The 13,573-nt window shown below is 46.0% G+C and overlaps 1 gene segment (V, D, J or C); it reads left to right on the top strand.

Annotated features, from left to right (window-relative positions):
• Window positions 1-6,219: 6,219 nt before the first annotated feature.
• On the top strand, window positions 6,220-12,185 carry LOC133068083 (immunoglobulin heavy variable 4-59-like). The segment is given in 3 exon segments: window positions 6,220-6,329; window positions 6,412-6,825; window positions 12,175-12,185. Coding segments are annotated over 3 exon segments (471 nt in total).
• The last annotated feature ends 1,388 nt before the right edge of the window (window positions 12,186-13,573 follow it).

Genomic DNA, 13,573 nt, shown 5'->3' with positions numbered 1-13,573 from the left:
GATGCAGTGGGACCTCCACGCCAGCCTGGGATAGAAGGTGAGTCTGCTGACACCGTGCAGAGATGCAGGAAGGTGAAAAGTTTGTGTCACCTGTGTTCCTGCATCTATGTCTATGATGTCATCAAGCTCACCTTCTATATCAACCTGGGGGGTGGGGTCCCACTGAATTTCCATGGAGAAACTATGAATAGTGCTATTAGTGAGGTGTCATCTCTTTGAGCACCAACGGGGCATTCTTCCCTTCACTAATTGATAGGCTCTAGTAGGTACAGTAGATTCTGTCATTTGGATGGTTTTATGTTACATAGAGGCCACATACTAAAGGAAGCTTTTACTAGTGAAAACAATTCCTACTTCATATCCTGAATTTTTTTTAAGGTATGATCCACCAGAAGTTTATACGCGGATTAGTCTTTCAATGAGAGAGCACAATACATCTAAGGAATATACAGAATATTCCCTCATGAATAAAGAAGCCATTATGAGCGCCCTCTTGGTGTTCAGCCATGTCTCCTGACTGTCTCATGGAACAAACGCTATCTTTTAGCTCATGGAACTTACTGATTTTAATGAAATCACTTGTGTCCTAATGCCCACGTGCATTTCAGTCACTTCAGTCATGTCCGACTCTTTCCCACCCAATGGACTGTAGCCCATTAGGATCCTCTGACCATGAGAATTTCCAGACAAGAGTGGATTTCCATGCCCTCCTCCAGGTGATCATCCCTACCCAGGGATCAATCCCGTGTCTGGAGTTATATCCCACAAACATAACATCTGCGGTATTGGTAGGCGGGTTCTTTGTCAATAGCGCCACCTTCAGGTACTTATGTGAGTCTCCTTCAGCAGAAATCACACAGAGACAAATTGAACAGAGTAAACAATGAGAAAGCGAAAGTCGCTCAGTTGTATTCAACTCTTTCAGACCCTGTGGACTATGTACAGTCCACAGAATTCTCCAAGGAAGAATACTGGAGTGAGTAGCATTTCCCTTCTGCAGGGGATCTTCCCAACCTAGGGATCAAACCCAGCTTTCCCGAACTGCAGGCAGATTCTTTACCAGCCGAGCGACAAGGGAATCCCAGGTATACTGGAGTGGGTAGCCTATCCCTTCTCCAGCAGATCTTCCAGACCCAGGAATCGAACCGGGGTCTCCTGCAATGCAGGATGATTCTTCACAACTGAGCTATCAGTTCAGTCGCTCAGTCACGGCTGACCCTTCACAACCCCATGGACTGCAGCATGCCAGACTTCCCTGTCCATCTCCAGCTCCCAGAACTTGCTCAAACTTATGTCCATCCAGTCGGTGATGCCATCCAACCATCTCATCCTCTATCATCCCCTTTTCCTCCTATCTTCAATCTTTTCCAGCATCAGGGTCTTTTCCAATGAGTCATTTCTTCAAATCAAGTGGCCAAAGTATTGGAGCTTCAGCTTCAGCATCAGTCCTTCCAATGAATATTCGGGACTGATTTCCTTTAGGATAGATTAGTTTGATCTCCTTGCATCCCAAGGGACTCTCAATAGTTTTCTCCACCACCACAGTTCAAAAGCATCAATACTTCGGTGCTCAGCTTTCTTTATGGTCCAATTCTCATATTCATACATGACTACTGGAAAAAGCATAGCTTGACTAGACGGAATTTGGTTGGTAAAGTCAAGTCTCTGCTTTTTAATATGCTGTCTAGGTTGATTATAGCTTTTCCTCCAAGGAGCATGCTATCAGGGAAGATCAAACTGATCTATTGGGGAAGCCCAAATAAAGAGAAAGATCACAAGCTAATGAAACAAGGAGCCCAGATGTGGGTGTTCCAGGCTTGGTGAAGTCAGCAGTTCATGCACCCAGAGAGAGTGACCACTGTCCACAAGCATACCCACCTGTCAGCCCCTCCCCCAGGTGACCCACATGCACAGAGGTGATGACTGCATTCCCTGGTCACATGCAGATGTGGAAAGGGGCGGGGAGGAGGGGAATGGCTCCTCTGAAATTACCTCAGGAACCAGGAATCCCCATAAGATGTTTTGTCTTGCCTTCTGACTAGCACTGGGTCACCAGGGACATGACAATCTCCTCACTGTGGTGCTTTCTGAATTCCAGCCTCTTGGCAGAGCTTTGGAATCTGAGCCTAAGTGTAAGTGCCCTGCTGTGTCCTTCACCCCTGTCTTTCATGTTAGTCAAGTCTATCCAGGCTCCTTTGACTCTTAGTGACATTCAATTTCTCCTTCTACTCACAATTCAAGGTCACCCTCAGCTGGTACCTGCTGGTTTCTGCATCAAGAGGTAGTGTGTATGAAAACTGCCATTTCCATCTTTAAAGCAAGGAAATTCCCCACACCAAAACTTTTCCTGGACCTAACAGAGTCCTAACATTGCAGGGGAATCCCCCAGCACAAAACCAGAGAGGTGGGCAATCCACAGTCCAGGTGAGATCTGCTGATGGATGTGAAGCTCCAGGATGAGCACCTTCAGGGTAATTACTACAAATTCCTGCAAGACCAGCAATAACCACTGTGAGGATGAGAGATCCAGGGGGGGCCACACTCCATGGTTTGTGGGATATAACTCCAGAAACATCCAGGTCTTCAAATGAGTATTCATATTTATCTCTCAGGACACCTGACAGACGAAGGGAAGGCCAAGAGTGAGAAATGTTAACAACTACCCAGAAGGTTCATCAGATAGACCCTCCATGGAAGAGCTATTCCCCCAGCAACTCCCAGAAGGTGAACAGAAGTTCTTGTCTACTGTAGACCTATGGCGGGGGCAGATCTCACGGTTAAAAGGGACTGCCCCAGCACACTGCAGCCCAGGAGGTAGTAGAACGGGGATGGGGCAATACTGGAGACCCTGGCGAAGCTCACAGCCCAGACCCAGCTCTCCTGAGTCATGGATGTTCAATCTAAACGATGCAGGAAGCCCCTACCCACACTTGACACCAGGGACCTGGCAGAGCTATGATGTGCAGCCTCTTTGAGGAGGGGAGCTAGTATGCAGAGACCACAGCCAAACAACATCCACGAGGCAGCGTGCTGAGGCTCTGGTACCCGCGGCTGGAGACCAGGCTCAGAGTACCTCACTGCTGGCCTCAGACCCGCTCTCTCTCCTGCCTGATCAACTTGGCCAGAATCCCTCTCCTGCTCTTGGGTATCTGAGGTGCTCAGGAATGTTTATGAAGGTTCCATCAGAGACTCAGAACAGCGGGCAGAAGCGGGTTGGTCACAGGGTCCTGCTGGAGGAGCTGTACCTGACTCAGCAGCGGGTCTGTCTCCCCACTGACGCCAGGTCCTGAGGTCCTCAGGCAGGTGGTCAGGAGGGACGGGGAGAAGCAGGATGGAGTCTGAGGATGGATGCACCCCGAGGCCGTCCTGGTGAAGAGATGTCCTGCCAGGGGACACGCACATGGCTGACCTAGCTTCTCTGCAGGGTGCTGTTGTGGCAACCCACTCCAGTGTTCCTGCCTGCAGAATCCCATGGACAGAGGAGTCTGGTGGGCTACAGTCCGTGGGGCCTCAAAGGGTCAGACACGACTGAGGTGCCTGAGCATGCTCAACGCCCCCCGTCCCCCGGGTGAGTATTCCCTCAGGGCAGCATCTGCTGAGTCAGCTGACAAGGGTGCTGCCTCATCCTCCTCCGACTTCAGGTGTCTCCTCTCACGCAGGGGTGGGCACTAGAGACCCTCAGGCATTTGTGCTGTGAGTTGTCAGGGGGCGACTGCACTTGTTTCTGACAAGGGGGCTAGTCTGGCACCTTCTTGTGGGGCCCCTGCAGGGTCCAGGTGCTGCAAGAACAGGGGAACCCAGGTGTGGAACAGTAGGTGGAGTGGGCATCACGCCCCATGCTTCTGTATGCAGCTATCCTGTGACATGATGTTAGCCCCCGGGGGGCTCCAGGAGGCAAAGGGACCCCAAGTCCTTGAGAGCCTCTAGACTCACTGTGAGTGTCAACTGCATCAGTGCAGCTGCAGCCCCAGGGAGGCGACGTCCAGGTGTTCTCATAAATTTCTTCCTTGGGTCTCTCTCCAGGGTGTGTGCATTGATTGAGGCTATTTCTAGAGATGATTAAAAGACCATGCTGTCTCTAGAAGAATACTCTGACGGTAGAACACAGTCATTTCATACCAGACTAGAAACACTGCTAGGACTGCCTGTGAGTCCCGACAGGGGGTGCCCAGGACCCCAGTGCAGGGCTGCTGCCCAGGAGCATGTGGGGAGGGGGCTGGGGAGACTCAGAGACGGAGTCTTCTCTTTTCACGGAAGGGTCCTGTTGAGAATACACAGCTCAGCGATTCTATGAGAAGTACATGTGTATATGCCTGTGAGTGTGTGTATGAGTGTTTGAGTGTGTGTAAGTGTGCATATGAGTGTGTGGTTGTATATGGGTGTGCATGTTGTTTTTGTGTATACATAAGTGAGTGTGTGTGTGCATGTGAGTGTGTGTATGTAAGTATGAGTGTCTGAGTGTGTGAGTATGTGAGTGCTGTCATCAGTGGTGTTATCTCTCCTGGAGCCAGAAAAGATCAGTGTGAGTTACCATCTCTGACTGACACCCTGTGCACGTGACCCTTGCCCTCTCCTGCCCTGAGACATCACCCCCTTCGTATCTGGGGCAGGTCAGCTCTTCCTCGGCACAGGGATCTCACCTGAACACTGACTGAGGTAGAACTTACTGTCTATGAAAAGCCCTTTCTGGTCTGGCTTTGGCCATGACATTCCACACCAGCATGGTTTCTGTGCCAGATCCCATTTCCTGACACCTGAATGTGCTCTGGGGAGAGGTCCCACCTCACTCTGCCTCAGAGTGTGTGGCATCACTTGTCCCAAATGGTATGCACTATGATCAGGACTCCTGAGGGTGACCCTGGATCTGTGGACCTCTGGCATCCAGGTCACTGAGCTTCTAGATGTGTCCTCATCCCTTGGCTCAACACCTTCGTCCATCATCAAAGCCAGTGGAGTCTTGTGTGCATCACCTAACACGGTTTGCTCTCTCCTGCACTTTCTCTGACCTTGTGATCCCATTGAACCATTGTAAAATCCAAATATGCTTCTCACCTCATGGGACTGGGAGACTGCAGGCCACATCCCCAAATCCACTGCCAGTTGGTCTATTAGGGGGTTTAGTTTATGGCATTAGAGGACACAGAGACCCAGGACTCGTGAAAGCTGCTCTCAGTGGGGTTTTCAAGGGAACTTGCTTCCTGACGAGGGGCTTTCCTCTGACCATGAGCCCTCACACTCTGCATTGCATTCACTGTAGGTTTACCTCCAAGAACCATGCACGTCTTCTCACCCACTGTGGTGGGAACTATGTTCCCTGAGCTCCCATCTCACTGGCAGGGACACAGAGAGGAATAAATTAGCACTTGGAGGAGGAGGAAGTCTGTGCAGAGTGACCAGGACACCTGCCCAGCATGTTGGAGCACTGAGGAGCTCCAAGGCACTGTCTGTCCTTAGTAATTGGTAGCCTTAAAGTTCTCAATGTCCACCCTCAGGAAGGGGGTCCTGAGGTTCATGAATTCCTGCAGATACTCAGTTTTGCACAGGAAAATGAAGGACAGGCCACTGGCAAGTCAGCCATGCTGGGAAGACGAGCATCTCTGAAGAAATGACTACTTTGTCCACTAAATTAGCTGCATGGTTAGTTGTTATAAGCAACCCCACCTCCAGAGCACGTCTTAAATTTAATCTGTTTCAGATGAAGAAATGGCCTCACCACTGAAGGGAAATAATAAGTCCTTGGGAATTATGATAAAATTTAAATTGTACCAAGTTTTATTGAAGTAAATGCATTTATTACAAGCATTTTGCCTCCAATGTTTTAATATCCTCTTCATTAACATAAGTTAATGCAGAAAGAACAATAAAAAAGAGTTTTTGACTACTATCCAGACCTTGAATCTGCAGTGAGTACGTGACATTTAAAGAGATTAGCGTCCATGTGATTACTCTCTTCCCAAAATCTGTGACTGATATTTGACATCGTTTTTCCTGACCAATCCTTCCACATCCTTTCATTTCTGAACACAGAAGACCCCAAATATTGGGAGGGATCCCCAGGAGGGGTCTGGATTCTCTGAGGGCACAGTCAGCAACCCCCTCACAGGGGGAGCCCCAGAGACAGGGACCTCCATTCACTACTTTCTGCTTTTTATACAGAGGGCCCTCCCACATGCAAAGATCCACTCAGGTCACAGGCTGGAAACAAAGCACCAGGTCACTTAAATTCAGGCTCCTCCTCAGGCTTGAAGAGATTTCAGGAGCGGTGACTCTCATCTGCTCGAAGATGAGCCCACTGTGGACCTTCCTCTTCGTGCTGTCAGCTCCCAGCGGTGAGTGTCTCTGGATCAGACCTGGGCACGTGGGGAAGCTGCCTCTGAGCCCGTGAGTCACCGTGCTTCTCTCTGTCCACAGGGGTCCTGTCCCAGGTGCGGCTGCAGGAGTCGGGACCCAGCCTGGTGAAGCCCTCACAGACCCTCTCCCTCACCTGCGCTGTCTCTGGATGCTCACTAAGCAGCTATGCTGTAGGCTGGGTCCGCCAGGCTCCAGGGAAGGCGCTGGAGTGGGTGGGTGCAATAGGTTATTGTGGAAGCACATGCTATAACCCAGCCCTGAAATCCCGACTCAGCATCACCAGGGACACCTCCAAGAGCCAGGTCTCTCTCTCACTGAGCAGCGTGACACCTGAGGACCCGGCCGTGTATTACTGTGCAAAGGACACAGTGAGGGGAAGTCAGAGAGAGCCCAGACAGAAACCTCCCTGCATGGGCGCCCAGGACCACCAGGGGGCGCTCAGGGCCACCACGTTCAGGACTCGCGCAGGAGCAGGTGCCCCGGGGGCGCCTGGAGGGAACTCCTGTTTGAATCTGGTTTTTTCCTACCGCCCAGAGATTCCCTGGAAACCTCTTTTTTGTGTCCTCACTGTTCCATTATTGTGGCTTATACTGCTTTCATAAAACCATACATAGTTTTAATTTTTCTTTTAAGTATACTTGTATGTTTGTATATATATGTCTGTGTGGAATATGTACCAACACACACATGTAATCCAATATTCAAGAATTGTGTATTTTCTGTTTTATTTTTCTTCTTGTCAAAGACGCTCAATACAACTCGGAGTTTCACCATCATTTTTTTAGTTAATTTTTTTATTGAAGGATTTGTGCTTTACAGACTTTCGTTGTTTTCCGTCAAACCTCAACATGAATCCGCCATAGGTATACATATACCCCCTCCCTTTTGAACATCCCTCCCATCTCCCTCCCCAACCTAGCCCCTAGGTTGATACAGAGCCCATATATGAGTTTCTTGAGCCATACAGCAAATACCCATTGGTTATGTATTTTGCATATGACAATGTAAGTTTCTATATTACTCTTTCCATATATCTCACCCTCTCCTCCCCATCCCCATGTCCATAAGTCTATTCTCTTTGTCTGTTTCTCCATTCAGTACAGTTCAGTTCAATCTCTCAGTTGTGTCTGACTCTTTGTGACCCCATGGACCACAGCACGCCAGGCCTCCCTGTTCATCATCAACTTCTGGTGTTTACTCAAACTCATGTCCATTGAGTCAGTGATGCCATCAACCATCTCATCCTCTGTCATTCCCTTCTCCTCCTGCCTTCAATCTTTCCCAGCATCAGGGTCTTTTCTGTGCAGTCTGTGGCAGCCGGTGTGCTTCTGCACAGTCCGTCGCCCTTCCTCTTGAGAAACCTGTTTGCAAGTCAGGAAACAGCAGTTAAAACTGGACTTGGAACAACAGACTGGTTCCAAATAAAAGGAGTACGTCAAGGCTGTATATTGTCATCCTGCTTATTTAACTTATATGCAGAGTACATCATGAGGAATGCTGGGCTGGATGAAGCAAAAGCTTGAATCAAGATTGCTGGGAGAAATATCAATAACCTCAGATATGCAGATGACACCACCCTTATGGCAGAAAGTGAAGAAGTAAAGAGCCTCTTGATGAAAATGAAAGAGGAGAGTGAAAAAGATGGCTTAAAGCTCAATATTTAGAAAAAAAAAAAGATCATGGAATCTGGTCCCATCACTTCATGGGACATAGATGGAGAAACAGTGGAAACAGTGGCAGACTTTATTTTGGGGAGCTCCAAAATCACTGCAGATGGTGACTGCAGCCATGAAATAAAAAGATACTTACTCTTTGGAAGAAAAGTTATGACCAACTTAGATAGCATATTAAAAAGCAGAGGCATTACTTAGTCAACAAAGGTCCGTCTAGTCAAGGCTATGGTTTTTCCAGTAGTCATGCGTGGATGTGAGAGTTGGACTATAAAGAAAGAGGAACACCAAAGAATTGATGCTTTTGAATTGTGGTGTTGGAGAAGACTCATGAGAGTCTCTGGGACTGCAAGGAGATCCACCAAGAACATCCTGAAGGAAATCAGTCCTGAATGTTCATTGGAAGGACTGATGTTGAAGTTGAAACGCCAATACTTTGGCCACCTCATGCGAAGAGCTGACTCATTGGAAAAGACCATGATGCTGGGAGGGATTGGGGGCAGGAGGAGCAGGGGACTACAGAGGATGAGATGGCTGGATGGCATGACCAACTTGATGGACATGAGTTTGTGTAAGCTCTGGGAGTTGGTGGTGGACAGGGAGGCCTGGTGTGCTGTGGTCCATGGGGTTGCAAAGAGTCAGATATGACTGAGTGACTGAACTGAACTGAACTGTCCAGTTTTCCAAGCACCATTTATTGAAGACACTGTCATTGCTCCATTGTATATTCTTGCATATTTTTTTTTAAATAAGGTACTCCTAGGTGCATTGGTTTACTTCTGGGCTTTCTATCTTGTTTCATTTGCCTATATTTCTGTTTCTGTGCCAGACCATGCTGTCTTGATGACTGTAGCTTTGTAGTATAATCTGAAATCAGGAAGGTTGATTCCTCCAGCTCCATTCTTCTTTATCAAGACTGCTTTGGCTATTTGGGGTCTTTTGTGTTTCCATATGAATTGGGAAAATTTTAGTTTTAATTCAGTGGAAAATATCCCTGGTAATTTGATAGGGATCACATTGAATCTGTAGTTTGCATTTGGTAGTATAGTCACTTTCATAATACTGATTCTTCCTACCCAGGAACATGGAATATCTCTACATCTATTTATGTCATCTTTTATTTCTTTCTTCAGTGTCTTATAATTTTCTGTGGACAGTTCTTTTGTCTCCATAGGTAAGTTTATTCCTAGATATTTAATTCTTTTTGTTGCAATGGTGAATGGGATTGATTCCTTAATTTCTCTTCCTGAGTTTTCATTGTTAGTATATAGAAATGCAAGTGATTTCTGTATATTCACTTTGTATCCTGCAAATTTGCTAAATTCACTAATTTGCTGTTGCAATTTCCTGATACTATCTTTAGGGTTTCCTATGGACACCATCATGTCATCTGAAAACAGTGAGAACTTTACTTCTTCTTTTCCCATCTAGATTCTTTTTATTCTTTTTCTTCTCTGATTGCTGTAGCTAGGACCTCCACAACTATGTTGAATAACAGTGATGAAAGAGGGCATGCTTGTCTTGTTCTGGAGCTCCAGTTCATTTTAGGCACTCAGTCATGTCAGACTCTTTGCGACCCCATGGATTGCAGCACGCCAGGCCTCCCTGTCCACCACCAACTCCTGGAGTTTACTCAAACTCATGTCCATTGAGTCAGTGGTTTCCTCCACCTGAAAGGCTGCTGCTGAACCATGAAAGAGGCTGGAATTCTTGGCCCCTTGGAGGAGAAGAAATCAATCTGGGGCCAGAGACGAGGCTTGATCACTCAGAGTTTTGGTGTAATAAACTTTTATGAAATTATAAAAAAGATGGAGAAAGCTTCTGACATAGACATCAGAAAGGGACAGAAAGAGTGCCCCCTCGCTAGTGTTAGCAATGGAGTTATATACCTTTTAATTAGTTATTACAATGAATTAAAAGAATGTCTGGAGGTTGTAAAGATCTTACTAGACCCACTCCTGTAATTTACATTTTAAGATAACACAATTAGCCAGAGGGTTTCCAGGAAGGAGGAGCTGTCCTCAAGCAAGGCATATAGTTGTTATATAACCTTTATTACAGAGTTTAAGCTGAGTTGTTTGTTGTCTAATCATCAGTTTCAGGCTTAAAGATAAAAATGTTTTATGTGACTAAGACTAAGGAATGTAGAAGAAGAGAAAAAAAAAATGTTTGTCCTTTCCTCCTCCATGAGAATCCCAGCCCCTTATCTCCTCAAGAACCCCAGAGCCCTCTCTCCTTGGGGACCCTGGACTTCTCATCAAACTGCCTAGGAACTGACTTCCTCAGAACCATCTCATCCCCAGTGGTCCCCGTCTTCTCCCACCTTCAAACTTTCCCAGCATCAGCATCTTTTCAAATGAGTCAGCTCTTCACATAAGGTGGCCAAAGTATCAGTTTCAGCTTCAGCATCAGTTGTGAGACTCACGTTCTAGCCCATATTACTCTGCTGACCATTGTGTCAAGTTCCTACACATGCGGGGCTCAAATCAACACACACTTATTCCCTTTCAGCCCACAGGTCAGAGTCTGAAATCATTTTCACTGGATTTGAATCAAGGTGTGGCAGGACCACACACACCTCAGTCTCTCAGGGAGTGCTGTGGCCTGATTGCTTCTGTGCCCCCAGAATTCATGTTTGGAATTCCAGCACACCTAAAATAATGATGTTAAATTGGGGTCTTTGTCAGGTGCTTTGGTCATAAGTCTCCATAAATGGGGTTTGATTCACTCTAAAAATCCCCAGAGAACATGCTTGTCCCCTCTGCCTTGTGGGCACCCAGAAGGAAGGTGCTGGGTGTGAACCAGAAAGGGGCCTTCACCAGAAGGCAGCCTCACTGGTGTTAACCTGGGCCTTCAAGCCTCTTGGAATGTGGGAAATAAAGGCTTGTTTACAGACCAGCCCACCTGAGCTCATGTTATGCCCTCTGAATGGATAAAGTCAAGGACAATCTGCTTTTTTGCCGTATCCAGTCTAGAGCTGCACTGCCCGCATCCCTAGCTCTCAGTCCTTTCCTTCATCTGAACAGCCCAGCAAACACCTTCCATCACTGGTCACTTCTCCCAGGGTCTGATGCTCTTGGCCTCCCTCTGATGAACACTTTTGTGGTTTCAACTGGAGCCACATGATAATCCAGGAAAATCCAAAATTTCTAGACCTCTAAATTACTCATATTTTCCAAAGTCCCTTATGCCATGTGGGATGACATTCATTCACTCAGTGAATTATTCAAACACACACGGTCCACTTTCAGCCCTGCACATCCTCGTGTCCATCCTGCAGGCCCATTACACTTAGCAAATCCCAGCAGGCCTCTAAAATGTCAACCCTTAAAGAATAAAGATCAAATTTTGTCTAAATACCATCAACCCCATATCCCAGATCTAATCCTCTACCTAAGTTTTGGGTGATGAATTGCTTTCTAAAATGCAACTCTAAGAGAGGCATATCTCAGCTACAAACATTTTCCTTCTGTAAAAAGGATAAATGAAAGTCAGAAAGGATCCCTGGCCCCAGTGCCTGTGTGTGCATGGTCACCTCAGTCACGTCTGACTCTTTGTGACCCTACTGACTCTAACCCACCAGGTCTCTCTTCTCATGGGGTTCTCCAGGCAAGAACACTGGAGTGGATTTCCATGCCCTCCTCCAGGAAATCTTCCCAATCCAGGGATTAAACCTGAGTCTCCTGTGTATCACGCATTGCAGGAAGATTCTTCACCACTGAGACACCAGGGATGCCCCCACTGGGCCTGGACAGTGTTTAAATCCATTGAGGCAAACTCTACTAAGCTTCAAGGTCAGGGAATAATCTTTGGCTCCTGTTCCAGCCTCTGGGCCTGTTGATCTGCCCCCTTACTTTCCGTTCCTTTTTGTGGAAGGTGGTCCATGTTTGAAGCTGAGCACTTTCACCAGCCCGTTTCCTGCTGGTGGATTTGAGAGTGTAAAACCTATGTTGGGCACATGTATATTTGCAAGTTCTATGTCTTTTTATTGGACTGATTCTTAGATTACTATGTCCTTCCCTGACTCTTGTAACAGTCTCTATTTTAGTCTATATTATCTGGTATGAGAATTGCTACTCCAGTTTCTTTTCATTTCCATTTACATGGAATATTCTTGTCTATTCTCTCACTTTCCATCTGTTTGTGTCTATAGGTCTGAGGTAGATCTCTTCCAGACAGCATGTATGGGTCTTGTTTTCATTCAATCAGCAAAGTCCACATCTTTTGGTTGGAGCATTAATCATTTTACATTTAAGGTAAATATCCATATGTATGTGGTTTATCATATAGGTTATTGTGAATGTTGAACCAAGACCCTCAAGTAAAAGACAATATATGATGGTGTAGGATACTTTGTATACATTGTTGAATATAATTTACTAATACTTTGTTGAGAATTTTTGCATTTAAATTTCTGAAAGGTATGTTTTGTAGAATTCCCAAGAGAAATTGTCTGTTCCTGGAACTTTGTAAAATGATTACTATAAAATTCAATTTAGACACAAAATAATCACTCTTTTCAAGTTCTCTGTGCCATTTTGATTCAGTTTTGAAGGTTTTGCAGTTTAGGAATTTGCCCATTTCTTCTAGATTGTCCAATTTGCTGGCACATAACTGTTTGTAATAATCCCATGTGATTTTTATGTATCTCTGTGCTATTAGTTGTTTACTACTATGTCTCCTCTTCTATTTCTTATTTTATTCCAGTACTTTTTTTTCTTATTCTTGGTGAGCATGGATAAAGATTTACGATATTGTTTGTCTTGCAAAAAGAAAAAAGAAAAACACCTTCTGGTTTCACATCTTTTTCCTTGCTTTGTGTATGTCTATGACTATGTTCATCTCTATATCATTGATTTCTTCTCCGGTTTCTGTTCTTTCCTTCTTCCTTCTACTCTCTCTGGGTATTGTTTGATCTTTTTTCTAATTCCTTTAGGGAGTAAGTTAGGTTGTTTACTTCTAGTTTCTTGAGGAAGGCCTGTATTGTTAAAAACTTTACTCTTAGAACTGCTGTGCTACCATAGGTTTTAGTGATAAAATTGGCTTTATATGCAGAAGATATAACACTGTAGATAGAAAACCCTAAAGACTCCACACAAAGCTATTAGACAACACTTATCCAGAGAGCCCTGAACTCAACAGGTCAGAGTGTGTACCAGCATCTTATTGCTCATGGCTGAGGAGTTATTGGGGATTCTCTGGGGATTCCCATTCTAATGCCATAAACTAAACCCCATAATAGACCAACTGGCAGTGGACTGGGGATATGGTCTGCAATCTTCTAGTCCCGTGAGATGAGAAGCATATTTGGATTTTACAAGTGACCCAATGGAATCACAACTCAGAGAGAGTGCAGGAGAGGAAAGCCTGTTAGGTGATGCACACAAGCCTCCACTGGCTTTGATGATGGACAAAGCTGTTGAGCCAAGGGATGAGGACACATCTAAAAGCTCAGTGACCTGGATGCCAGAGGCCCACAGATCCAGGGTCACCCTCAGGAGTTTTGATCATGTTGCATATCATCTCGGCCAAGTGACCCCACAAATTCTGAG

Source organism: Dama dama, chromosome 13, assembly GCF_033118175.1.
Source record: "Dama dama isolate Ldn47 chromosome 13, ASM3311817v1, whole genome shotgun sequence".
In the NCBI taxonomy this organism is placed as follows: domain Eukaryota; kingdom Metazoa; phylum Chordata; class Mammalia; order Artiodactyla; family Cervidae; genus Dama; species Dama dama.
The sequence above is the reverse complement of the archived record's forward strand: the minus strand, read 5'-3'. Positions and strand labels throughout refer to the sequence as shown.